Source organism: Salvelinus sp. IW2-2015, linkage group LG22 (assembly GCF_002910315.2).
Source record: "Salvelinus sp. IW2-2015 linkage group LG22, ASM291031v2, whole genome shotgun sequence".
NCBI lineage: Eukaryota > Metazoa > Chordata > Actinopteri > Salmoniformes > Salmonidae > Salvelinus > Salvelinus sp. IW2-2015.
Window position 1 is genome coordinate 1,823,727 of NC_036862.1, and position 26,943 is coordinate 1,850,669.

Sequence of the window (26,943 nt, forward strand, 5' to 3'; positions counted from 1 at the left end):
TTTGACTGATACTGTATATTTATTTTTAAATGTTAAATCGGTATGTGCAAGATGGTCTGGAAATCAAGAGGGCTTGACCACCACACTGGTTATCTGAACGTCTTGCTTAGATAACTATCCCCTTACCTCAGAGTGGCGTGGCTCATTCCTCATCTCCTCTTCCGCATCTGAACCAGGAGCATGTTCGTCCTGTACCGGGGTGCCACCACCATCTACAGGACCAGGACATAACCAACACTTTTTTTGGCATTCCAGAATTAATGTTCACAAATATTTGTATCATATACAACAGGCATGAGGACCGTGCACACAATAACATTGATGCAACAGTAACCCTAGTTTTGTCACACCTGGACTACTGCCCAGTTGTGTGGTCAGGTGCCACATAGGGCCATGGGAAAATTACAACTGACCCAGAAGWGGGTAGCAMCGGCTGGCMCTTAAATGKACACGTAGAGTTAACATTAATAATATGCATGTCAATTTCTCCTGGCTCAAAGTAGAAGAAAGATCTACCTCATCACTACTTGTTTTTGTAAGAAGTATTGACATGTTGAATGCCCCGAGGTGTCTGTTTAAACTACTAACACACAGCTCTGACACCCATGCATACCCCACAAGACATGCCACCCGAGTGGCCAGAGGGCACACAATTAATGTATTGTGAAACCTGTTGTAAAATGTATTTTAATGTTTAAAAATGATATAATGTACTTCCTTAATTTTTGCTGGACCACAGGAAGAGTAACAGTGAGCTGTTGCCTTGGCAGCAGCCAACGATATCCATAGCAAATACAAAAAAAGCAATACTATTATTAATAATTAGTTTTTTTAAATAAACCTATTGCCAATAGGACCTAACCGATAATAGGGTTATAAAATAAATAGGGTTAGGCTAACGTTAGCAAGCTACAGTAGTCCGCGCCGAGCCGGGATCAAAGCCGTTCTTACCAGAGTGGTTCCCGGAGAAGAATTCGTCCTCTTCGCCATCCATTTGTGCGAAGGACACTATGGACAATCAACTCAGTACCYAGGCTCGGCGAATAATCAATTGTATATGTGGTTATTGTGTCAACGAGAAAATGCAAGTCCTGAAACAAGCAATCTGCATCGAAAATGGGCCCTGCTGCTAGCTAATTAGCAACCACAACTTGAACAATGTCAAGATCTAGCTAACGAAATAAGACCATCTGGGCAGATGAGTCGGAAAGCTAGCCAGCAATGATAGTGTCTCTGGCCGGTCAACAAGTTAAAACAACAGCTAATTGATCAACATTAGCAAGTAGCTGTATAAAACAGTCCTGCGATGTCCAAAATGGGGTCAAAGGACTGGCGCCGTCATATGCTCATGCGTTCAGTTTGGTCGCTCTTCGAATGACGTAGTGTTATGCGCATGTATTTTGAAATTCTTCGAGACTCCTGTTGTACAGTAGGCTACCTTACATTAAAGGAAAGGTTTTCTTTTTACAACCAAATCTAAAAAAAAAAATGTAAATAGAGTCCTTTAAAAGAAAGAAATACCTTTCTTGATATTTCACATGTTTTAGAGAAACTTACCCCAAACAGCACTGTCATCCTCGTTGTGTTGTATAGGGGCCCTGAAAAAAACATGAACAAAACACATCAAAACGGCATTTTAGAAACGGCAAATCTCTCAGTATAGTGATACAGGTCTAGATGTTGTACACATTCAATTGTATAATTCCAAACTTTATCCGCAATGTTATATTAATGCCCTTTTGCGCAACTCCAGCGGTTCCATTTTCCATGTAGCCTGCTGATACAGGTAACTGCCAAAATAACGGAAACACCAACATATCAAATCAAATTTTATTTGTCACATACACATGGTTAGCAGATGTTAATGCGAGTGTAGCGAAATGCTTGTGCTTCTAGTTCCGACATGCATATAACCAACGAGTAATCTAACCTAACATTCCACAACTACTTATACACACAAGTGTAAAGGGATAAAGAATATGTACATAAAGATATATGAATGAGTGATGGTACAGAACGGCATAGGCAAGATGCAGTGGTATCGAGTACAGTATATACTATGAAGATGTAATGTAGGGTATGTAACATAAAAGTGCATAGTTTAAAGTGGCTAGTGATACATGTATTACATAAAGATGGCAAGATGCAGTAGATGATATAGAGTACAGTATATACTTATATTAAGTGGCATTGTTTAAAGTGGCTAGTGATACATTTTTGATCAATTTCCATCAATTTCCATTTTAAAGTGAGCTGGAGTTGAGTCAGTATGTTGGCAGCAGCCACTCGATGTTAGTGGTGGTGTTTAACAGTCTGATGGCCTTGAGATAGAAGCTGTTTTTCAGTTTCTCGGTCCCTGCTTTGATGCACCTGTACTGACCTCGCCTTCTGGATGATAGCGGGGTGAACAGGCAGTGCGCGCGGGGGTTGTTGTCCTTGATGATCTTTATGGCCTTCCTGTGACATCGGGTGGTGTAGGTGTCCTGGAGGGCAGGTAGTTTGCTCCGGTGTGCGTTGTGCAGACCTCACTACCCTCTGGAGAGCCTTACGGTTGTGGGCGGAGCAGTTGCCGTACCAGGCGGTGATACAGCCCGACGCAGGATGCTCTCGATTGTGCATGTGTAGAAGTTTGTGACTGCTTTTGGTGACAAGCGAATTTCTTCAGCCTCCTGAGTTGAAGAGGCGCTGCTGCGCCTTCTTCACAACGCTGTCTGTGTGGGTGGACCAATTCAGTTTGTCCGTGATGTGTACGCCAGGAACTTAAAACTTACTACCCTCTCCACTAATGTCCCGTCGATGTGGATAGGGGGTGCTCCCCTGCTGTTTTCCTGAAGTCACATCATCTTCCTTTGTTTTGTTGAGTTGAGTGTGAGGTTATTTTCCTGACACACACTCCGAGGGCCCTCACCTCCTCCCTGTAGCCGTCTCGTCGTTGTTGGTAATCAAGCCTACCACTGTAGTCTGCAACTTGATGATTGAGTTGGAGGCGTGCATGGCCACGCAGTCGTGGGTGACAAGGTGAGTACGGAGGAGGGCTCAGAACGCACCCTTGTGGGGCCCCAGTGTTGAGGATCAGCGGGGTGGGATGTTGTTTTGCTTACCTCACCACTGGGGGCGGCCCGTCAGGAAGTCCGAGTACCCAGTTGCACAGGGGCGGGATCGAGACCAGGGTCTCGAGCTTGATGACGAGTTTGGAGGGTACTATGGTGTTAAATGCTGAGCTGTAGTTGATGAACAGCATTCTCACATAGGTATTCTCTTGCCAGATGGGGTTAGGGCAGTGTGGTTGCGATTGCGTGTCTGTGGACCTATTGGGGCGGTAAGCAAATTGGAGTGGGTCTAGAGTGTCAGGTAGGGTGGAGGGGTATATGGTCCTTGTACTAGTCTCTCAAAGCACTTCATGATGACGGAAGTGAGTGCTAGGGGCGGTAGTCGTTTAGCTCAGTTACCTTAGCTTTCTTGGGAACAGGAACAATCAAATCAAGTTTATTTTATATAGCCTTCGTACATCAGCTAATATCTCGAAGTGCTGTACAGAAACCCAGCTAAAACCCCAACAGCAAGCAATGCAGGTGTAGAAGCACGGTGGCTAGGAAAAACTCCCTAGAAAGGCCAAAACCTAGGAAGAACCTAGAGAGGAACCAGGCTATGAGGGGTGGCCAGTCTCTCTTTTGGCTGTGCGGGTGGGATTTAACAGAACTTGCCGAAGATGTTCAAAATATTCATAAGTGACAAGCATGGTCAAATATATCATAATAATTTTCAGTTGGCTTTTCATAGCCGATCATTAAGAGTTGAAAATAGCAGGTCTGGGACAGGTGCGGTTCCATAACCGCAGGCAGAACAGTTGAAACTGGAATAGCAGCAGCCAGGCGGACTGGGGACAGCAAGGAGTCATCATGCCCGGTTTGCCGTGACGTATGGTCCTAGGGCTCAGGCCTCCGAGAGAGAGAAAGAAAGGAGAGGAGAGAATTGAGAGAGCCAAGATTTTCAAAATGTTCACTAAATGAAGCATGGTCAAATAATAATCAGGATAAATATAAGTTGGCTTTTCATAGACGATCATTAAGAGTTGAAACAGCAGGTCTGGGACAGGTAGGAGTTCCATAACCGCAGGCAGAACAGCTGAAACTGGAATAGCAGCAAGGCCAGGCGGACTGGGACAGCAAGGAGTCATCATGCCCGGTTTGCCGTGACGTATGGTCCTAGGGCTCAGGTTCTCCGAGAGAGAGAAAGAAAGAGAGAACGAGAGAATTAGAGAGAGCTACTTAATTCACACAGGACACTGGATAAATAGGAGAAGTACTCCAGGTATAACCAACTGACCCTAGCCCCCCGACACATAAACTACTGCAGCATAAATACTGGAGGCTGAGACAGGAGGGGTCAGGAGACACTGTGGCCCATCAGAAGAAACCCCGGACAGGGCCAAACAGGAAGGATTAACCCACCCACTTTGCCAAAGCACAGCCCCCACACCACGAGAGGGATATCTTCAACCACCAAACTTACAATCCTGAGACAAGGCCGAGTATAGCCCACAAAGATCTCCACCACAGCACAAACCAAGGGGGGCGCCAACCCAGACAGGAAGATCACGTCAGTAACTAACCCACTCAAGTGACGCACCCTCCAAGGGCGGCATGAAAGAGCACCAGTAAGCCAGTGACTCAGCCCCTGTAATAGGGTTAGAGCAGAGAATCCCAGTGGAGAGAGGGGAACCGGCCAGGCGAGACAGCAAGGCGGGTTCGTTGCTCCAGAGCCTTTCCGTTCACCTTCACACTCCTGGGCCAGACAATGGTGGCCCTCTTGAAGCCTGTGGAACAGCAGACTGGGATAAGGATTGATTGAATATGTCCGTAAACACACCAGCCAGCTGGTCTGCGCATGCTCTGAGGACGCGGCTGGGGATGCCGTCTGGGATGCAGCCTTGCGAGATTAAACACTTGTTAAAATGGTTTTACTCACGTCGGCTGCAGTGAAGGAGAGTCCGCAGGTTTTGGTGGCGGGCCGTGTCAGTGGCATATAGTGAGTATCTAGTGAGTGTCCTTATTAGGGCGTTGAGACACCACAAGCAACCAGAACAGTTTCAGTGCACCTTGGCATATATTCTACAMGTGTCTGGAACTTCCTGTGTGGAAGCACTCCATGCTTTCAATATATTTTGTACCCCTCATTTAGTTAAGTGTTTCCTTTAATTTGGCAGTTACCTGTAAAATGGACAGGGGTTTCTCTGGAGTCACAACAAAATGGAATATAAAGTTGTGTATAAAGTTCAGTATGACACAATTTCATGTGTACAACATCTAAAGACCTGCATCACAATACTGAGAGCTTTGCTGTTTCTAAAATTATGTATTTTCGTGTTTTTTGAGCCTTGTTCATGTCTTTYTCAGGGCCCACATACTACACAACGAGGATGAGGAAGTGATTTGCTGTTTGCTGGGGTCAATTTCTATAAAAGGTGAAATCACAAAATATTTGTYTGGACCCTTMTATAACAAYCCATTTACWTACAAAATAGAGATTTGGTTGTAAARAATTWCTTTTCCATTAAGGACTGTACTCATCATTTACTCATTATTTCAATCACATCTGGGACACAGTGCACCATAATTCAATAAAAACTCAAAACAGTATTAAGACACATTTTATTATATCTGACTGTGCCACAGTAAAATAATATATAATAGGCCTATATTTAAGCAATAGGGCCCAAGGGGATGTGGTATATTGGCCATATACCACAAACCCCCAAGATGCCTAATTGCCAATATAAACTGGTTACCAACATAAGTAGAACAGTAAACAAGTATTTCTGCGTCATATTGTCTGATATACACACAGCTGAAATGCTGTTTCAGCCAATTATAATCCAGGACCCAAACTACCCGCTTTATAATACATTCTAAATCCCTGCATTCTCATTTTACAGTTTTGGTCCACTTAATTCCTCTGCAAAAAAAACATAACAATAAGAGTCTATTATAAGGAGCCATTGCTTTCAATGGGATTGATCCAGACTCAAATTTAAAGATTAACCGGGGTGTAATCATTAGTACACAATGTAACAAAAATGTTTCACAACAGAAAATGTTCTGCAATGAAAACAAGTTTTTATTGGACAGATTTGGGTAGGTCCCTCTCTGTTTCGTCCTGTTTGGTTCCTAGTGAATACACCCCACGTTCAGCAAGAATCAACTGTTCACTCAGATGACCTGTAATTAGCAACATGTATAGGCTATGGCATGCAGCAGTTCAGTCAGTAAGTGTAAGTCATCTAATAACATCTGAAATATTGGAGTGGCTAATAACAATACATAAAAAATATAATACTTTAGTATTTCAATATGTAACCCTTTTATATTCCTTATTTATGTCCTTTTTGGGCATTACAGCASACTGAGCAAACACAGTTCATATGCATCTGTAACATTGAATATAATAAGTTCTAAACAGGATTGAGATCCTGAGACCGTTTGCTTCCTTCCTAGGCCTAGTAGTTTAAGTTTTCTTTTTCTTTGTAAAACTGTTCAGGGAACTTTTCTAATAACTTTAAAAGTGTGCCTCAAAACTGAAGCAAGTTAAAAGAAATCTATATGTTTTACTTTGTTCAAGTCAGAATTTGATTTGTTATTTAACTGCTGAGGCACAATGACAACTGTCCGACACTGCAGCCCTGAAGGACCAGGAGGGTGCAACTTTACAGAATGTTTAGATATACTGTAGATGTTTTGTATAGATTAGGTGTGAGTGTTTGTTATGTAGAACTGAGAGCCATGTCATTTCTACCTGCAACGTTGTGAACGTTTCACCTCATTGGATTCACCCCTGGGTTCCCCATTCTTGACCTGAAAAGTGGTAACGCCCCTTTTCCTTTAGAATTCCAAACCCTAGGTCTCCTCCTCTTTATTTACATGGGAGAATCTCTATTGCATAATCCTTGCGTGCTCTCTCCTCACCTCCTTCTCAAAACCCATTGGATGAGAATGCCAGAGGCCCCACCCGTCTGACCTTTTCCTCCAATGGGTTTTTAGAAAGAGGCAAGATGAGAGGACACGAGGAGTATGCAATTGAGATTCTCCCTATGTGTCTTCCTCCTCCTTCTCTGCCTTGTCCTGGTAATTCACCATCCTCTTGCCCTGTCCCTCCTCTTGTCCGCTTCTGCTGAACTGTCGACGGGTGAGTCTTTCTGGATCGTGAGAAGCCATATCACTGAAGTCACGGAAGATGTCTTGAAATGTCTCATCATCACCTGGAAAGAAACACACAAGCATTTCAGCAACATTTTGTGTTTCGATTAAGGGTTGTGTTTAGTAGGCACGAAATGAAACAGAGTGAAACAGGCTGAACTATCTGTACTTGTTCAATAAGAACAAGCCATTTTAGTCTTCGTTGCAAAACGTTTTGCTATGGTGAGCCCTAATGAATACAACCCGGCACAGCAAAATAGCATTCTAGGAGTTTTCACATTCAGCACGGACAGAGAAGTCTGGCTGATACCAAAACTCGAAGTCCTCCTGACTACAGAGTCTAGGGAGGCTGTTAGATGCTGTCAGCACTATGCGTCAATAATGAAGGGGGCTGTGCTTTTACTGGTTTGTTCTCTTCGTCTTTCTCTCTCAAACACCCTCATGGACAGCCTCACACAGCCCCGGAGCACCGCCCTCTTCCTTTACAAATGTTAGATTTTTCACATCCAAACGAGAGGTCTTAACGTTTGAGATAACCAATCAAAGCGTGCTCTATTTCTGAATGAATATTGCACCAACAAATGAATTCCTGTCCAGACCAGTGGGGCACAGCTCTCCCTAGCTGTGTACCATGTGGGTGGCGTCAGCCAAGCTACAGACAAATACCACAGAAGGTGAAAGAACAAAGTCTACTCACAAAGTTTAGATAAACATTGTTGGGTCGATTGGTTCACCTCAACTCTGGAAATCACTATGACTTGCAACTCCATGGGAATTGGACTCTATGGATAGGGCTAAATTGAAATGTTTCTTACAGAAGAAATATGAAAAGCATATGCATTAGCATGGTAGCAATTCAAAGGGAACAGTTTGGAGATTATGGGTAAATTATTAGACCAAAATTGAGGACACAACAGTTCACCGCAGAACTGTTTTCTGCAGAACTGCATTTTATACTGAACTAAAATAAAAACGCAACATGCAATAATTACAGTTCATATAAGAAAATCAGTCAATTGAAATAAATGCATTAGGCCCTAATCTATGGATTTCACATGACTGGCCAGGGGTGCAGCCATGAGTGGGTCTGGGGGGGGGGGGCATAGGCCCAACCACTTGGCAGCCAGGCCCACCCACTGGGGAGCCAGGCCCAGTCAATCAGAATGAGTTTTTCCCCGCAAAACACAAATACTCCTCAGTTCGACATACTGCCAAATTCTTTAAAACGATGTTGGAGGCAGCTTATTGTAAAATAATTAACAATTTAATTCTCTGGCAACAGCTCTGGTTGACATTCCTTCAGTCAGCATGCCAGTTGTATCTCCCTCAAAACTTGTGACATCTGTGACATTGTCAAAATTGCACATTTTAGAGTGGCCTTTTATTGTCCCCAGCATAATTACTGTTGTTGTTTACGCAATCCAAAAACATCCCATTATAAATGSCAATCTGGGTCAGGTGGGCATAATTTGAAAGCTTGTTCTATTGCCAACATGACTAGCTAAGTTATAAAATACAATCTTAAAAAGGAGTCATAAAGGAGTCTTGCGTGCATTTAGGTGCAAGTTCTGCCGCAAATTGTCTTCCCAATAGACAAACATTGGCTCATTCTGTTCATAACAACCTAGGGTATGAAGCCATGTCATCTTGTAACTGTACATCAACATAGTGATCATAAACGTTGGCACTGTATATGACATGAGTTTTATGGAAATGTGAAGTGCACATTTGGACTCACAGGCTTGCTTGTATGACATCACAGCGATATTTATTATAATCCTCAATGTCTCATCTTTCAAAATACACTTAAAATGCTTCTTCATTTACAGCATTCCCCTCACTCAGACAACAAAACATTTGCAAAAGTTGCCCAATTAGTGAGAAGGATGGGGGCAACTTCTTGTCACGTGCGGTGCTCAAGTTCAGAAAAAGGCCCTGAGCTCTGATGTCATGTATAGCATGTTACTGTGCAGCCACTGCGTTCCAATTTAGTCACTTATCAGTTAACATATCTTCCATTTTCAACCCGTATACAGGTACGAGTGTAAAGGCCTACAGGGGAGAAACAAATAAAGGTATCAGCATTTTATTAAACATCAACATAGTGAATGTTACCCATAGATCCAAAGAATCCCTCGGAGTCCCTCATCTCTTCATTCATGCGAGCCATTCGTAGTCTGGAAAACAGTCCCCCCAAAATACAGGGCATTAACAAACTACCACAAAGCTTCCACTTTTCCTGCATTTCAGAGTGGATTTACTTACAGGGTTACAATATCGGCATGTGCTGTCTCTATGGCAATGGCGAGTGGGTCCTGCCCCCTCTCGTCAACTGCATACTGATTGGCTCCCTTTTTTAGAAGTAGACACACTTGCCTGTGAGAAACATGATAGTTATTCATTTGCACCCACCAAACAGATTTTAACCAATCATATACTGATATACTATAGCCTAAGACATCAGTGGTTCTCAATGTGGTACTGCAAGGGGTCAGCGACCAAATTATTTTAAAAAAGAAGAAAAGGAGCCAGATACTTGGTTAGTCCGATCATGCACTGCAGAAATCATAGTAAAACCCTTTGCATGCTTTTTTATTGAATTCTCAAGTAGGAGTTGTGTTCTGATTATGAAGGGATCCCGGAGGAATTTGCTATCACAAAAGGGGTCCCTGACCCCAAAAACTTAAGAAAACCCTTGGCCTGACCTGGAAGTACTTCTTCTACTGCTATATGTAGGCCAAGGACTTTACCCTGACCATAAACTCTGGGTCCTAGTTACAGGCACTGTTCCAATAGCATACCAGTTAAAAACGAAGCTACGTTTTGGGCATGCATAGTGTAGATATTGTAAAATAGCCAGCCGTAGTCTATGGTGTTGCGCCATCCCTGCTCTATACACTGTATTCCCTGACTGTGTTATGGTTGGACGATGGTATCGCCCCTATTGGCCAAAGTGAAACAGGTTTTGTGTTGTGTGTGTGTGTGTGTGTGTGTGTGTGTGTGTGTGTGTGTTGTGTGTGTGTGTGTGTGTGTGTGTGTGTGTGTGTGTGTGTGTGTGTGTGTGTGTGTGTCTTTGTGACACATGTCATGACGGAGCAAAGTATCAGTCAAATGGGCCGTCTCACAGTAGTGAGTTATAAATCATGGGCTAAATAGAAGCAAAGTTGACCGTCTTTAGAACTGGATAATCGCTTTAGGACTATTTGCCTCATCCTCTCTTAATATTGTTTGTTCTATCGCTCTCGTAAAGCTGTGATTGAGAATAGCCTACGCCTAGGTCCTATAGACTCCGACTTTCATTCTTCTTCCTTTTTAAAGCGTCAACCTTCTGAGGTTATTTGAATATTTGGGATATAGGCTACTGTATATCATTCTAACTTGTCTTAAAGCTTTTATGATAGGCCTAGTAGGAGGATAGGTTATTGGCCATGGAGGGTCAGGGGGTTTTCTGACCCGCCCAGATCATTTATTTCCAACGCTCTTGACATTCAGCATACCTAGCTGTCAATCATCGTCAATAGACGATACTATAGTAATATCGCCCAACCCTAGTCTGTGGGAAAGCATTGGTGTGAATTAAATAGAACACTATTCCAACACCATACATATACTGTATATGGAACTGATGTATCTCTATGGGTGTGACCCTCACCCTGTGTGGCCCCAGGTGGCTGCAGTGTGAAGGGCACCTTGACCGCGCTGGTCACGGTAGTTTACATTGGCTCCATTCTGCAGTAGGAACTCACAGGCCGATAGGGAGCCCTGGAGACAGACAGAAAAGCATATACATGTAAGACAAGTGCACAACCCATGTTTAGGGCCCTGAAGTAAAAAGAAATACACATAAAACAAACTACCTAGTCAGGATAAACTTGGGGGCCTACCATGCTAAAGTATAAATATAACACAATCTATGTCAAACAGACTTAGCAATATTACGTTGCCATGATGTTGCAGATGATGCATCACGATGCACTCAAGAGTATCACAGAATATCTGCACATGTGCATCGGTGCACTTCAATAGCTTCAGTGTGATAACTGCAAAACCGAAACAGCTGAGAAGTTTAGCCCTGGGATTGAATGTCCTGAGCAGCTTAATATTGCTGATTACTTTGTGCATCGCTRACTGTACCCTTAAATAATGTCCATGGTGCTACTCACCCCAAAAGTTGAGCCAATGAGAGCAGTGCGTCCCTCCTCCTCAGCGTGGCTCCAGTTCACCTCTGCACCCTGCGCCAATGCTGATGCCATGGTGACCAGGTCCCCTTGGAAAGCAGCCCGGTACAACTGGCGTCCTGCATTCTCCCTCCCAATCTCTACAGTAACAATAATAGCCTCATTGAAAGAGGAATGGACTGAGACGAAACTTAGGAGTAGGACTCATTAAATTCACACAAAGACACACATACCGACCGACAGACAGAGACACACAAACAACATCAAACTCGTGCAGAGCTGAGTAGTACGATAGGGACCTACGTGTTTCAGGCGAGCTGGCATCCTTCACAAATCTTTTCTCCACATATTTCTCTTTAATCCATGTCTCTTTCTCTGGGCTGAAAGAGAGAGAGAGAATAACTGTTAAAGCAGGGGACTGTGCAGGGAGTCAAACTATTTTAGTAAAAAATGTAAATGTAAAATGTAGTAGTTTTGTTTCAAATCGAACATTGTAAAGCCCTATGTGAAGTCTTTTGAAACCTAAGAGTGTTCACTCTTAGAAAAAAATAGTTCCATGTAGAACCCTGTGGAAAGGGTTCTTCAAAGGGTTCTCCCATGGGGACAGCCGAAGAACCCTTTTAGGTTCTAGATGGAACCTTTCTAAGAGTTCAGTTCATTCAGTGTAGCTCTTTAATAAAAGCAATGCCTTTCAATTGATGGAGTACGTCTCTTTCAATTGGAACATGTGAGACTTATATAAGGGGTTTTATTTCTTTTTATTTCACCTTTATTTAACCAGGTAGGCCAGTTGAGAACAAGTTCTCGTTTACAACTGCGACCTGGCCAAGATAAAGCAAAGCAGTGCGACACAAACAACACCACAGAGTTACACATGGAATAAACAAGCGTACAGTCAATAACACAATAGGGAAAAAAAGAAGAAAGTCTATATACAGTGTGTGCAAATGGCGTGAGGAGGTATGGCAATAAATAGGCCATAGTAGCGAAGTAAGGGGAATATAAGGGGTTTGACAGTGTTGCCAAAGAACCTCTGTTGCGAAATGCTTACCGAGGGCTGCCAGGACTAGGCTTTACTCTGCCCTCTGCTGCACACCTGGACTCATATATCCCATTGATGACATCATTACCCAGACCACACAGCAGCTGCCGAGTAGAACAGAGCAGAAGAGTTAAGAAACTAACCTCATACTTAGGGGCGATTCGTTTTTTCCTGACCATGAGCTCTGACAAGTAAAACTCTTGGCCCTAGGTATAGCCAGCTGGCCATGCAGCCAGGAAAATCTCAGGGCTACTACTCATAATTGTAATATTTTATCTTGAGCTTCTCAACTTTCATTTGTAACATGTATGTGAGAATTCTGCTACAGTACCTTCAGCTGTTCGGGATCCCAGGAGTCTAGGGTGAGAGATCGCACTTTGGAGAGATGGACCCCAAGGCTCCTGTTWAAAAAAACACAACACAACAGAAACATGGTGGTCAGTAACACCGGTCTTGGGAAGCTCTAGGGGGACTAACAGGACTACAGGGCATGCRGGTTTTWGTTCCAGCCTAGCACTAACACACCTGATTCAACTGATCTTGATCTGAGACCTTGMTCTGTAAAATGAGGTGTGAAAGTGCTGGACTGGAACAAAAGCCTGCACGCCCTGTCAGTCCCCCAGGACTATAAACACCACACACTAGCAAGGCAGTACCTGTGGATGCCGGAGCACTCGATGCACACGGTGATACCCAGGTTGACGCTGGCCCAGCGTGGCTCCTCCTCACTGCAGTCGCAGCAGCGGTGGTTCCCCGGACTTTGGAGGGCCACAACCAAAGCCGCAGGCCTTTGAGGAGGYTGTCCTGGCTGGGGGTCTGAGGGGCTCTGGAGGGGCAGAGGGATTTCTTTGGGCTGGGCACACAGAGGCATAGTTAGAATGTATTTGCCTAGAGATTCGTTAATAGGTCAATAGGACACTGACGGTATGCTGTTTTGTTTAGTTAAATGTGACTTTGTTTTGTTTTCTTGTTTTCTTTGTACTATTTTTTTTTATACAAAAATCTAAGTGCTCGACAATTGTAGTTAAATATTGTAGTATGGAAAATCTGTTAATGTGTCTGTAAGCTTGTCTGATTTGTAAATACCTGAGGCTGCTGGGACTCCACTCTCTCGCGGTAGGCCATGTCTATGCTCCCTAGAACGGCACTGATCCAAGCCTGCTTCAGCTCCTCTGAGTCAGCCTGRAGGGCACAGCATCTGGGCAGAGGAAGACAGACAGGTCAATGAGGGATAACTTGGACTTGAGCTCTGCTTTAATTCAATGCGTCACATATAAAATATAAGTCAAATATTTCCACTGTATACGAAATCAGCTGCGATACTTGCACTGTTAAATCTTCAATGACTGAGTTTTTATTATCTCACAGATAAAGCCCCACGGAGATACATTTAAACAACATTTGGTGGAAAACTTCAGAAAAAATGTAAATACAACAACAAATATAGAATTTAAAACTGCTTAGCTACTTTTTAACAGAAACCAGCTCAAAACTGAAGCGGCGGTCAATGCTGTCCAGAGACTTCACCGCACACAGCCTGAGGTCATCAAACAGCGACACAGGCTCCTCCTACAGGAAGACAACTGTCAATCACAACTATTCAAGGACACAAAAATGTATGTAATAAAATTCTGCAGTACAACTATAATAAATGATTGCTCAAAAGACCAAATAAATACATAAATAAACTGTCCTACCTTGTGTGACTTTGTGTACACCAATTGGTTGTCTTTAATGGAGAACCAGCATCTAAAGCAAGATTTGAGATTTAGTGACGTGTTGAATACAGGGGAGTAATTAACTGCCATTGTGTGACATAAGTTGTAAGGTATCACAGTAAAGAATTTGTGTTTCTCTCGCTCACCTCTTCCATGTCTTGTTCTTTCTCCGAGATCTTTTGAAAAGGTAGCCCTGTATGGTTTCCCCACCATCAGGACAGGAACGTAGTATGGGCTCCCCTGAGGCATCCTGGACACAAACMCACACATTTGTGTTAGTTAAGTGATAATCCTTCACCAACTGTGAGCGTCTGGCATCTGATGATAACACTCACTCTCTGCTGGATCAGTAGGTGGGTATTCTCCAGGTCCTTTCTTTTAGCTGTACATTCAGTCGAGAGTTGAGCAAGCTGTCAAARGGCATATTATCATAAATCTCAATGAACCAGTAGGCAATGATATTGGCAGCCGCATTCTGGACTATATACTCCCTGAGTGGCAGGCACAAGCACAGATAGGGCTCAACCAGTGCCCGAGCACCTGCCCTTTTGACCTCCTCTGAAAAAATGTCCTCCCCGCTCAGATTTTTTTTATTAATGACTTTTTCAAATTGTATTTTTAGTCTTTTTTCAATGTTTTAATTTTAAATGTAACAAATTTCACATTAAACTAGCTAATTTAATTAACTCTTGGGGAAAATCCCCCTCCTCACCCTCCAGTTTAAAGTGCGCACGTCTGATCGCACGTCAATCAGCACGTCAATCAGTGGCCACTGACACCGAACGGAGAGTATGTCCTTTTTTGTTGTTGTTCAGAACCAGGCTATTTTTGTTTTTTTTACAGTTATGCCAGGTATTTTTAGCTACAGAGTTTTTCCTGGTCAGGTCGCATGGTCAGTAAAAACTCCTGTCCTTAATTATAGTGACTTTCCCTCAACTRATAATCACATCGTCTGGTCTGTCACTGTAGTCTCACCTGTGCGGCCATGGACTTCATAGTGGGCTCCAAGTCTCTCAGCAAGTCAAAGCCTTGGTGGAAGAAGGTATACTGGGCATGGAAGTAGGAGAACACCTGAAACAAACAATATAGGGATGACTGATCAACCAATTCTACATCTTCAGTTTCAATATGACATGCCCACTCTCCAATGTTCTTCACAATTCACGTTTTAATTATTTATTGTCATTCATTACACTGTGTTCACCTGGGTATTTAACTACGTTTGCATTTAAGATCACCCACTACAGCTTAGAAACTGTGACTCACAGAATTTAGGATGTCCAGCTTCTGCTGGGCCTTGAAGTTATTCAGCTGCAAGAAGAGCAATGGTTAAAAGGACAAATTAACAAAAACAATGCAAGCCACAATCTAAAAATCTGTTCAACTTTAAAAAATGAATTTCAAAGCATTGAACGTATTAATATGACCTCACCAATCGCTGAAGAAACCAAAATTAATGCCTTAACTCCGTTAACTCTGGGTTCTGTTTATTAGGCACCAAACAGAAGAACATGGACTGAAACAAGGAGGGACTTCCTTCACTTATCCAATAAGAAACGCTCATATTTTGTTTTCTGTTGCAATTATTATTATTTTAATTCCACCTTAAAGAACACGACCCAGGCCTCATCCTTGTCATTAATAGCATCCTAAAATGCACGTTTGCTACTGTCTAGCCATGTCATGGGTTGTCTGGTTATGCACCGGCCTGTTTATGATGACATACAGTATCTGTTCCTGCTCTGTTAGACGTACCTAAACGTGTTCTCTCACCTGCTTACTCAAACCTTAAACAAATAAACCCCTCCCGCTGTTCCAGGATGTCTTTGTCAGTGAGTCCTTTGTCATCTGAGTTCTCTGCTAAATAGTCTCTGCTGGGAATGCCCTACTTCAGCAGCCATCATCTGCTCTCTGAGGAATCACACATTCATTCAATTTCCAATCTGGCCCTCATACCATCATCGTAACCTAATTACAGTGGGGAGAACAAGTATTTGATACACTGCCGATTTTGCAGGTTTTCCTACTTACAAAGCATGTAGAGGTCTGTAATTTCTATCATAGGTGCACGTTCAACGTGAAGACGGAATGTAAAACAAAAATCCAGAAAATCACATGTATGATTTTAAGTAATTAATTGCATTTTATTGCATGACATAAGTATTGATCACCTAACCAACCAGTAAGAATTCCGGCTCTCACAGACCTGTTAGTTTTCTTTAAGAAGCCCTCCTGTTCTCCACTCATACCTGTATTAACTGCACCTGTTTGAACTCGTTACCTGTATAAAAAGACACCTGTCCACACACTCAATCAAACAGACTCCGACCTCTCACAATGGCCAAGACCAGAGAGCTGTGTAAGGACATCAGGGATAAAATTGTAGACCTGCACAAGGCTGGGATGGGCTACAGACAATAGGCAAGCAGCTTGGTGAGAAGCAACAACTGTTGGCGCAATTATTAGAAAATGGAGGAAGTTCAAGATGTCGGTCAAACACCCTCGGTCTGGGGCTCCATGCAAGATCTCACCTCGTGGGGCATCAATGATCATGAGGAAGGTGAGGATCAGCCCAGAAACTACACGCAGGACCTGGTCAATGACCTGAAGAGAGCTGGGACCACAGTCTCAAAGAAAAGCATTAGTCACACACTACGCCGTCCATGGATTAAAATCTGCAGCGCTCGCAAGGTCCCCCTGCTCAAGCCAGCGCATGTCCAGGTCCGTCTGAAGTTTGCCAATGACCATCTGGATGATCCAGAGGAGGAATGGGAGAAGGTCATGTGGTCTGATGAGACAAAAATTGAGCTTTTTGGTCTAAACTCCACTTGCCGTGTTTGGAGGAAGAAGAAGGATGAGTACAACCCCAAGAACACCATCCCAACCGTGAAGCATGGAGGTGGAAACATCATTCTTGGGGATGCTTTTCTGCAAAAGGGGACAGGACGACTGCACCGTATTGAGGGTAGGATGGATGGGGCCATGTATCGCGAGATCTTGGCCAACAACCTCCTTCCCTCAGTAAGAGCATTGAAGATGGGTCGTGGCTGGGTCTTCCAGCATGACAACGACCCGAAACACACAGGAGGGCAACTAAGGAGTGGCTCCGTAAGAAGCATCTCAAGGTCCTGGAGTGGCCTAGCCAGTCTCCAGACCTGAACCCAATAGAAAATCTTTGGAGGGAGCTGAAAGTCCGTATTGCCCAGCGACAGCCCCGAAACCTGAAGGATCTGGAGAAGTCTGATGGAGGAGTGGGCCAAAATCCCTGCTGCAGTGTGTGCAAAACCTGGTCAAGAAACTACAGGAAACGCATTGATCTTCTGTAATTTTCAAACAAAGGTTTCTGTACCAAATATTAAGTTCTGCTTTTCTGATGTATCAAATACGTATGTCATGCAATAAAATGAAAATTAATTACTTAAAAATCATACAATGTGATTTTCTGGATTTTTGTTTTAGATTCCGTCTCTCACAGTTGAAGTGTACCTATGATAAAAAATTACAGACCTCTACATGCTTTGTAAGTAGGAAAACCTGCAAAAATCGGCAGTGTTTCAAATACTTGTTCTCCCCACTGCATCTCCCTTCATTCTCTCTCCTCCCCCCTGTAAACTATTCCCTAAGTCATTGCTGTAAATGAGAATGAGTTCTCGGTAAACTTACCTGCTAAAATAATGGTAAAATAAAAAAGATCACAGCTGAGTGTACTTTACACTATGAGCAGAATGAAAAGAATCATCTAAGTAAGAATTACCTGAGTGCTACTCACTCCACTAACAATTCCTACCCTGTGTAAACATCCCTAATCCCAAGTAGGGTTGCAAAATTCCAGAAATTGTCTCCAAAGTTCGCAGGTATTTTCGGAATTCCGGGTTGGAGACTTTTTACACCTTTCCGAAATTTTGCAACCCTACTTAGTACTTCCTCAAACTAAAGTGAAATTCTTCGACTATAACTAGCAGTTTATTTTCCAATTGTATGTACTGATCTGTGGTTATGCATCTGGCTATTGCATTTACCTGCAAGCAGTAATCAAGGGCAAAGTGCTGGTGACATTTGCGTGTGGCCAACAGCAGATGGCTGGCACGCTCTGCATCTGTGACTTTGTGGCGGTATATCTGGGCATTTTTCACCGCCGCTGTCTCCAGATCCTCCCCAATCCGCACAAACTCCTTCCTAGTCTCTCCTAGCTGGGGTATGAACCTAAATGACAAAGACATAAAGGACATTTATAATGCATTATGATGCAGTTATAATGCATTGTAAAACTTGTCATGAGCATGTATGACCCCCGTACACTGTCTTATAATTATCTCTTCTTCTTTTGTCACATACACCTGTTAGGTGTAGTGAAATGTGTTGTTTTACAGGGTCAGCCATAGTAGTATGGTGCCTGTAACAAATGAGGGTTAAGTGCCTTGCTCAAGGGCATCGAGAGATTTTTCATCTTGTCGGCTCGAGTATTCGAACCGGCAGTTAGTAGCCCAACGCTCTAACCGCTAGGATACCTGCCACCCTAATGATAATGATCCCGACTAGATTCCAGCCATTTTGAGTAAGTTGAAATGTTGAAACATCGAGAGACCTAAGCCTTATTATAAGACATTATTAAGGCTCATGCTTATAACAAGTTATAAGTGCACCTGTGTGTGTGTGTGTGCACGGCAACATACTGTGTGAGAAGGTTTGACAGCTGCTGAGTGATAGCTCTCTGCGTCTGGTCAAACAGCACCTAAAGACAGGAGAGAACCACTAGGAGAGTAAAACCTGCGCTGACTAAAGCACATAACAAGTGGACAACAATCATCCGTCTCAAGTGGAACTCAACTCACAGTATGAAAGTTGATCATCTCCTGTAGTCCTTGAATGAACTGACTCATGCAGTTCTATGAGGACAGAAGAGTAGAACGAAACAGACATCAATTTAGTGATAATAAAACAGAACCAAATTCAAATTTTAACCTCATGATTTGTGTCCCTTATAATTGCCCCAAACCCTTCTTTCCTACATTTTAACCCTCCCTGTTCATACATACCATGATGACGCTGTCACGTTTGTGATACGTGGAGAACTCAGCCAGTCCGGCGAGGAAATGCTGATTTGCTGTGTTGTATGCTTGCCCTGATTCAACCATCTTGCCACAGAGCTTCATCACCTGCATCGGGAGGTATACACACTCAGATATTTATCACTTACAATTGACATCACTGCAGAAGCAAAATCATCATGCTGCTACATTTTCAGAGCACAAAGAACTTTGCACCTTTTCCACTCGACTCTGCAGCTCTGCAACATCAGTTTGACACTTATCCAGGGTAAGCCTGAGCAAAACCAATAAAAACAGATTATTCAGTCTCCAGAAACTCACCATCAAAGCTATGAAATGTACCATATTGTCATAGTGTCATATTGTTTAAAATCATCCAGACCAGTGTTGTGACAGGTAGAGGAGCAAAGAGTTTTTCCTTAACACCTGAGCAGGAAAAACTCCAGGCCCTAGTGAAGGTTACCAACCTAAATGCAGGTGAGTCCTGGATGCATTCTTCATAGTCCAAGAATGAATCCATTTTGGCTGCGATTTCTCTTCAGTAGAACGGTAGCTGGCTAATAGTTTTGACAAAATAATTCAATGCAATGGGGAGACCTAGATAGCATTAAGCTAGCTAATACCGTTAGGCTAGCTATGTTTATAAACTGTCTAGGCTATTCATGATACAGATTTAAAGTCACAACTTGCATCACCAACAGTGACAATAACACAACCAGTTGCTACAAGTATAAAGAATGAAACAAAATGTAATTGACATGTTCAGTAGCTAGTGCATTAAAATGGCATGCCTATCATTAGGCTTCGAGTAAAGGATAGCCTACAGCTAGCCGGCTAGGTATCCTTCCTTGAAAGACGATCGATGGGATCTGAAAAACTGTCATTCGTTTTTCTGAGCACGAGCGGCAATGACCGCTTACAACAAGTGATGGACTGCATGAGCGTGTAACAGCTCAACAGAATTGTAGATATGTCCCTTTGTAATAACTAACTATAAATACTAGTCTCAAACAGCTGTCTCCGCATACATGCAAAATGTTGCCAATCGCTTTTTGAAAATATCCGATGATGACTATTTTTCTGCTAGCGGCACTAACGATGACGTCACGTTCCTATGGTAATGCTGAAACCTTCAAAATAAAAGCCCCCATTTCAAAACATTGCAAGGTGGATAAATCATTCTAAAGATAATACATTTGAATCTATGTCTATTTTTACTGTGCTTCTTAGCAAATTCAAGAAGCAATTCATGGAAAATATATGTTTTTAAAAACATTATTTTCAGACCACTGTTGAAAAATACACATTTTAGACTGGCATGTCACAATATTGGTGTTATAATGAAAAAACTATTATTTCTGCCAGTTTCAAAGTGGAGTTGGAAGTACTCATTAGAGTTTGTAGAATCTATATATGGTGTCATTTCAAAGGGTGCTGAATCATGCGGAGTGTTGCTAGCCTTTTACTCCGCCCATTGCATTGGCCACAATGAAAATCACTGTATATGCATTACATATAAGCTTATATAGAAAAAAATATTCTTTGTGCGGATGTAAAAGTGGGGTTGAGAGTATTCATGAGGGTCTGTAGAATCTATATATAGTGTCATTTCATGGGGCACTGAATAATACAGAGTGTTGCTGGCCTTTTACTACACCCATTTCATTGGCCACAATGAAAATCACTGTATATGCTTTACATATTATATGATTTACATATTGGCTTATAGAGAAAAAAAGATTATTTGAGGCGATGTAAAAGTGGGGTTGGGAGTACTCAGTAGGGTCATTTATCGCCCTCCAGGTTCCCTTGGAGAGTTCATCAATGAGCTTGACGCCCTGATAAGTTCCTTTCCTGAGGATGGCTCACCTCTCACCAGTTTCTGGAGTTGACTCTGTAACCTCCCCACGTCTACCTTTGACTCATTCCCTCTCTGCCTCCTTCTTTCCACTCCTCTCCTCTTTTGACCTCACCCTCTCACCTTCCCCCCCTACTCACAAGGCGAGCAATACGCTTGACCTCATCTTTACTAGATGCTGTTCTTCCACTAATCTCATTGCAACTCCCCTCCAAGTCTCCGACCACTACCTGTGTATCCTTTCCCTCTCGCTCATCATCCAAACATTCCCACACTGCCCCTACTCGGATGGTATCGCGCCGTCCCAACCTTCCGCTCTCTCTCCCCCGCTACTCTCTCCTCTTCCATCCTATCATCTCTTCCCTCTGCTCAAACCTTCTCCAACCTATCTCCTGATTCTGCCTCCTCAACCTCCTCTCCTCCCTTTCTGCATCCTTTGACTCTCTATGTCCCCTATCCTCACCAGGCCGGCTCGGTCCTCCCCTCCTGCTCCGTGGCTCCGACGACTCATTGCGAGCTCACAGAACAGGGCTCCGGCAGCCGAGCGGAAATGGAGGAAAACTCGCCTCCCTGCGGACCTGGCATCCTTACACTCCCTCCTCTCTTACATTCTCCTCTTCTGTCTCTGCTGCTAAAGCCAATTTCTTACCACTCTAAATTCCAAAGCATCTGCCTCTAACCCATAGGAAGCTCTTTGCCACCTTCTCCCCCTCCTGAATCCTCCACTCCCCCTCCATCCCCCCCTCCTCCCTCTCTGCTGATGACTTCGTCAACCATTTTGAAAAGAAGCGTCGACGACATCCGATCCTCGTATTGCTAAAGTCAAACGACACCGCTGTTCTGCTCACACTGCCCTACCCCGTGCTTTGACCTCTTTCTCCCCTCTCTCTCCAGATGAAATCTCGCGTCTTGTGACGGCCGGCCGGCCCCAAACAACCTGCCCGCCGTTGACCCTATCCCCTCCTCTCTTCTACCAGACATTTCCGAAGACTTCTCCCTATACTTCACCTCTGCTCATCAACATCCATCCTTGACCGCCTGGCTACGTCCACTTTCCGTCTTCAGAGAGCGAGAGTTGCACCCCTTCTGAAAACACCTAGCACTCGAGCCCTCCGATGTCAAACAACTAGCAGACACCGTATAATCCCTTCCTTTCTTTTCTCTCCAAAACTCTGAAACGTAGCCAAGTCCTTAGAGCAGCTCTCCTGCTATCCTCTCAGAATGAACACTTCCATGATATCCAAAATCAGTCAAGGTTTCCAGAGACTAGTCTATTCAACTGAGACTGCTCTTCTCTGTTGTCACGGAGTGCGCATCCGCAACTGCTAAGCTACTCTCTCTACCTCGTGCTCTCATCCCCCTTCTAGAAGCCTATCGGCTGCCTTTGATACTGTGAACCATCAGATCCTCCTCCTCCACCCTCTCCCGAGACTGGGCATCTCCGGCGCGGACCCACGCTTGGATTGCGTCCTACCTGACAGGTCGCTCCAGCCAGTGCGTGGGCGAGAAATCTGTCTCCGCACCACGTGCTCACACCACTGGTGTCCCCCAAGGCTGCTGTTCTAGGCACCGTCTCCTATTCGCTATCACCAAGTCACATGGCACATGTCATATCCTCACATGGTCTCTCCCCCCTAATCATTTGCTATGCAGACGCACGACAAACTATAACTCTACGCTTCCCGCCTCATGATAACGAGGTCGGTGATGAGCTATTCCTCTGCCATGATCTGGCGGACCATTCGTTGGTAATGACGGGAATTCACCACCTCAAGCTGAAACCTCGGCAAGACGGAAGCTGCTCTGTCCTTACCCGGAGAGGACGCTGCCCGTCCAATGAATCTCGCATCCTTACGTTGCCACCTCCGATTGTATGTCCCTCACATCCCGCAGAGTGTCTAAGAAGACTTGGCGTGATCCTGGAAACACCACAGTCGTTCTCAATTAAACATGCAAGGACGGTGATAACTCCGTCTGTAGGTTCATGCTACTAATCAAACATATACGACAGCAGTAACGAGACCTTGCACTCACGCAGGAAGCGGTCGAAGGTCCTAATACCGGCACTTGGGTCATCTCCCGTCTGGATTACTGCAACTCGCTGTTGGCTGGGCTCCCTGCCTGTGCATAAACCCCTACACAACTCATCCAGAACGCCGCAGCCCGCTCTGGTGTTTCACTTTCCCAAGTTCTCTCACGTCACACGCTCCGTCCCCTCTCTCTCCACTGGCTTCACAGTTGAAAGCTCGCATCCCATACACAGACCATGTAGCTTGCCTACGGAGCTGTGAGGGAACGGACCTCCTATCTTCAGGCTCTGATCAGGCCCTACACCCAAACAAGGGCACTCGCGTTCATCCACCTCTGCCTGCTCGCCTCCCTACCTCTGAGAAGTACAGTTCCCGCTCAGCCCAGTCAAAAACTGTTCGCTGCTCTGGCACCCCAATGGTGGAACAAACTCCCTCACGACGCCAGGTCAGCGGAGTCAATCACCACCTTCCGGAGACACCTGAAACCCCACCTCTTTAAGGAATACCTAGGATAGGATAAAGTAATCCTTCTAACCCCCCCCCCTTAAAAGAGTTAGATGCACTATTGTAAAATGGTTGTTCCACTGGATATCATAAGGTGAATGCACCAATTGTAAGTCGCTCTGGATAAGAGCGTCTGCTAAATGACTTAAATGTAAATGTAAATGGTCTGTAGGATCTACAGCACCAGTCTGGACACACGTACTCATTCAAAGGTTCTTCTTTATTTTTACTATTTCCTACGTTGCAGAATAATAGTGAAGATGTCAACACTGTGAAATAACACACATGGAATCATGTAGTAACCAAAAAAGTGCTAAACAAATCAAAATATATTTTATATTTGAGATTCTCAAAGTAGCCACCCTTTGCCTTGATGACAGCTTTGCACACTCTTGGCTTTCTCTCACTAGTTTCACCCGGAAATGCTTTTCCAACAACTCTTGAAGGAGTTCCCACATATGCTGAGCACTTATTGGCTGCTTTTCCTTCACTCTGCAGTCCAACTCATCCCAAACCATCTCAATTGGGTTGAGGTCAGGTGATTGTGGAGGCCAGGTCATCTGATGCAGCACTCCATCACTCTCCTTCTTGGTCAAATAGCCCTTACACAGCCTGGAGGTGTGTTGGGTCATTGTCCTGTTGAAAAACAAACGATAGTCCCACTAAGCGTAAACCAGATGGGATGGCATATCACTGCAGAATGCTGTGGTAGCCATGCTGGTTAAGTGTATGGAACGCCGTTTGGGTCTTTAGGTGTCAAAAAAGATACACATCAAATAACACTATTTGACGTGTCAAATAACAATATGCAAATATTGGCCAATCACAAATAAGGCGCATGTGAAGCCAGCTATGTAAAAAACATTGTCAATCATCATCACCAACAAACGAATAAGTCGTGTCGAACCTTGAAAACATGACACCGCTTTTAAAGTTTTGCCAACCAAGTACAACCACCTTTACGACCACCCCAGGAGGATCAGGTGGCTCAAAGGTAGGATTAATTCTGGTTGGTAATGCCTGGCAAAAGTCAACATTAACCGGCACAGCTACCTAACGTTAATGTAACGCTCCCCCTTTCTATTATTAGCCTATCTAGCCATGTTATCATTTGTTATTTAACAGTATGTCCGTTCGAGTAAACTGGGCCTTTACATTGCTGTTATGTTGTTTTATGATTTCGTTGATTTTTTCTGCAAATATCGCTTGAACATGAAGGGTCATAGGACTGGACTGAACTACACTAACTAGCTAGGTATGGCTAACTATAGCAACAGCTACCATGGGGTGTGCGAGTATGGGCAGCGTCGATTATGCTGAGTGTCATTAGTGTAACTTTTTATAACGTTTGCACCTGTCAGATTTCAATCATTCAGGAGACGGCATAATGCTGGAGTCCAAAGGCGGCAAACAGGGAGAAGCCGGCTGATAAATATGAGGGTTTGCCTGATCGCTGACCCTACCATCCAGCAGCTCTTTTCTTATTTTCACCCCTCATGTTCTAACTCACTTTCTCCTTCTCCCTCACCTTCACCTCCCTCATCTCCATTTGTTTATAAACAAATTGTAGTATTTAAAACCTTAATGTCCGAGTATTTTCCCTTAGGATCAATCCTTATTCGATTTGTCATACATTTTGAATGAGCTCCCCCCCTCTAGAACGGACATAAGGGACATTTTACGTTCGCTATAGAGCCGAGTGGACCAGGACAACTGCCCCATCGTCGACATGATAAATGTCCACAGGGGCAACATCCTAAACAGTAGCCTGTATGCGTTTCAACGCAAAAACTTGAATGCAGGGGCTAAGATGGATGTTGCATTCGTGTACGTTGAGTCCAAAGCGGAGGGGGCAGTTGACCAAGGTGTCCCTCCAGGGAGTATTACAGGCCCCTCATGAGGGACATCAGGGACTCGGCCATCTTCGAGGGTCCGGAAGGAGCGAAACACCTGTCCCTTGATGTTCATGGTAAGCCTTCTTTTTACCTGTATTAAGGTCAGATTTTCATGTAAAATACAAAAATGAAGCCTAAACAATTAGTGAAGAGGCTTTTTCAGGTGCTTTGTCCAGGGTGATATATCATAGGGATAATACAGCTGGCACACATTTGAAATGGTCTTTTTAGCATCACGAGGGCCTGTATACAACAATTGGGAAAATGATCAGTGTGTGTGTGGTCCATGGAGGGGTTGGGCCACACTTCTTCTCTGAGCGACTCTTTGCAGCAGTGTGTGGGAAGCCTGCACCACCACTCAGTCTGAAGGAGGTGAGCCACACTACTCTGAGAGCACATTTGGAAAATGTCAGTTTGATGTCCTCCCTAACAGCAACAGGAAATAATATATCAATTTTTACAGGTATTGTTTCTTTTGCTGTGTTTAAAATTCTTGATTGCCTGTCATACATTTTTTWAAATTCTAGATCAAAAAAGCAGAGGACCGATCAGAGGTGAAGAACAAATTGGATGAATTGGAAGACTGGCTGAGCCTACTGGGGCTGAAAAGGATTGTTGTCAAGACAATGGAGGACAGGGATGGTGTGATTGAATTGGTGGCTCAACAATTTGTCCAAGGGATCATGCAGGTGGCCTTGGAGCAGTAAGTCAACTCTGTCATAAATATGTGAAGTACTTGTCATTACCTCCTCTAACATAAGTATTTTTAATCGGTCCACCCCCTGAAATCAATACACATCACTAAATTTGCCCTTAACACTTATTTTTTAAATATACATACCGTCTCTAAACCATAACAGGTTCAAATATGGTCTCAACTCTCTTGGGCTGCTGGAGGCATTGGGGAACCACCCGACAGCTTGACTCCATAAAGCCTCCCACCTGTTAAAAGTAACCTATTCCATACCTGGTGGCAACCGGCAGTGGTTGGAGAACAACACCATCTGCCAGTGGTTCAACTGGCTGGCCGAGGTGCAAGGTAAGATAGTTAAATTGCTCAAGTTTGTCGGTAACTGCATATTATTCCGTTTTGTGATTTAAATGTGTATTTTAAATGTTTTACTGTGTACTCCTCAGATGGAGAATGTCTACCTCTAACAGTGGCGATCGTGTTGGCATTTGCTACTGGGGCAACAGTGGTGACACCCCGACCATCGAATTCCTCCACACAGCGCGAGGGAGTCTCACTTGGCAGCAGAAGAAAAAGTACCTAAAGGCAAACACGTGTGCTGTGACACTAAGGCTCCCTCTTCATAGCACCGACAATGCCTTTAGGGAATTCATGACCTCTGGTATTGTGAATTCCCCGCATTTCGGTGTTGCATAAAAACATATTATTATGATACAGAAATAATAGAATTGTATCCAGTAGCACTAAACTACAGTAACAATTGAGTGTTTGAAAATGTAACTGCAC

General features: G+C 43.8%; 2 protein-coding genes across 3 annotated transcripts in view; both read right to left on the reverse strand.

Annotated features, from left to right (window-relative positions):
• Positions 1 to 1,365, reverse strand: part of LOC111949683 (protein IWS1 homolog) — a 46,564-nt gene extending 45,199 nt beyond the window's left edge. The window contains exons 1-2 of the mRNA XM_070433920.1: positions 952 to 1,365; positions 127 to 212 (exon numbers count right to left, since the gene is read on the reverse strand). Coding sequence (XP_070290021.1) covers positions 127 to 212; positions 952 to 994 — 129 coding nt within the window. The 5' untranslated portion in view covers positions 995 to 1,365. The remainder of the gene's footprint in view (positions 1 to 126; positions 213 to 951) is intronic.
• A 5,456-nt stretch (positions 1,366 to 6,821) lies between these two features.
• On the reverse strand, positions 6,822 to 20,246 carry zgc:162872 (BAR_ACAPs and ArfGap_ACAP domain-containing protein). Of its 2 annotated transcripts, none has more exons than XM_024014201.2 (22): positions 19,647 to 20,246; positions 19,396 to 19,453; positions 19,168 to 19,287; positions 18,964 to 19,017; positions 18,805 to 18,863; positions 18,151 to 18,334; positions 15,398 to 15,442; positions 15,107 to 15,202; positions 14,467 to 14,541; positions 14,278 to 14,381; positions 14,111 to 14,162; positions 13,882 to 13,982; positions 13,500 to 13,611; positions 13,070 to 13,239; positions 12,745 to 12,814; positions 12,423 to 12,517; positions 11,675 to 11,751; positions 11,357 to 11,511; positions 10,846 to 10,955; positions 9,459 to 9,569; positions 9,309 to 9,370; positions 6,822 to 7,255 (listed from the first exon to the last, which is right to left on the reverse strand). In XM_024014201.2, exons 1-22 carry the CDS (start codon positions 19,697 to 19,699, stop codon positions 7,086 to 7,088), a joined length of 2,133 nt encoding a protein of 710 aa, XP_023869969.1. In that variant the 5' UTR covers positions 19,700 to 20,246; the 3' UTR covers positions 6,822 to 7,085. The 2 variants fall into 2 exon arrangements, with proteins under 2 accessions (XP_023869969.1, XP_023869968.1); XM_024014200.2 differs by having other exon boundaries at positions 13,070 to 13,266.
• Between the last annotated feature and the right edge of the window lie 6,697 nt (positions 20,247 to 26,943).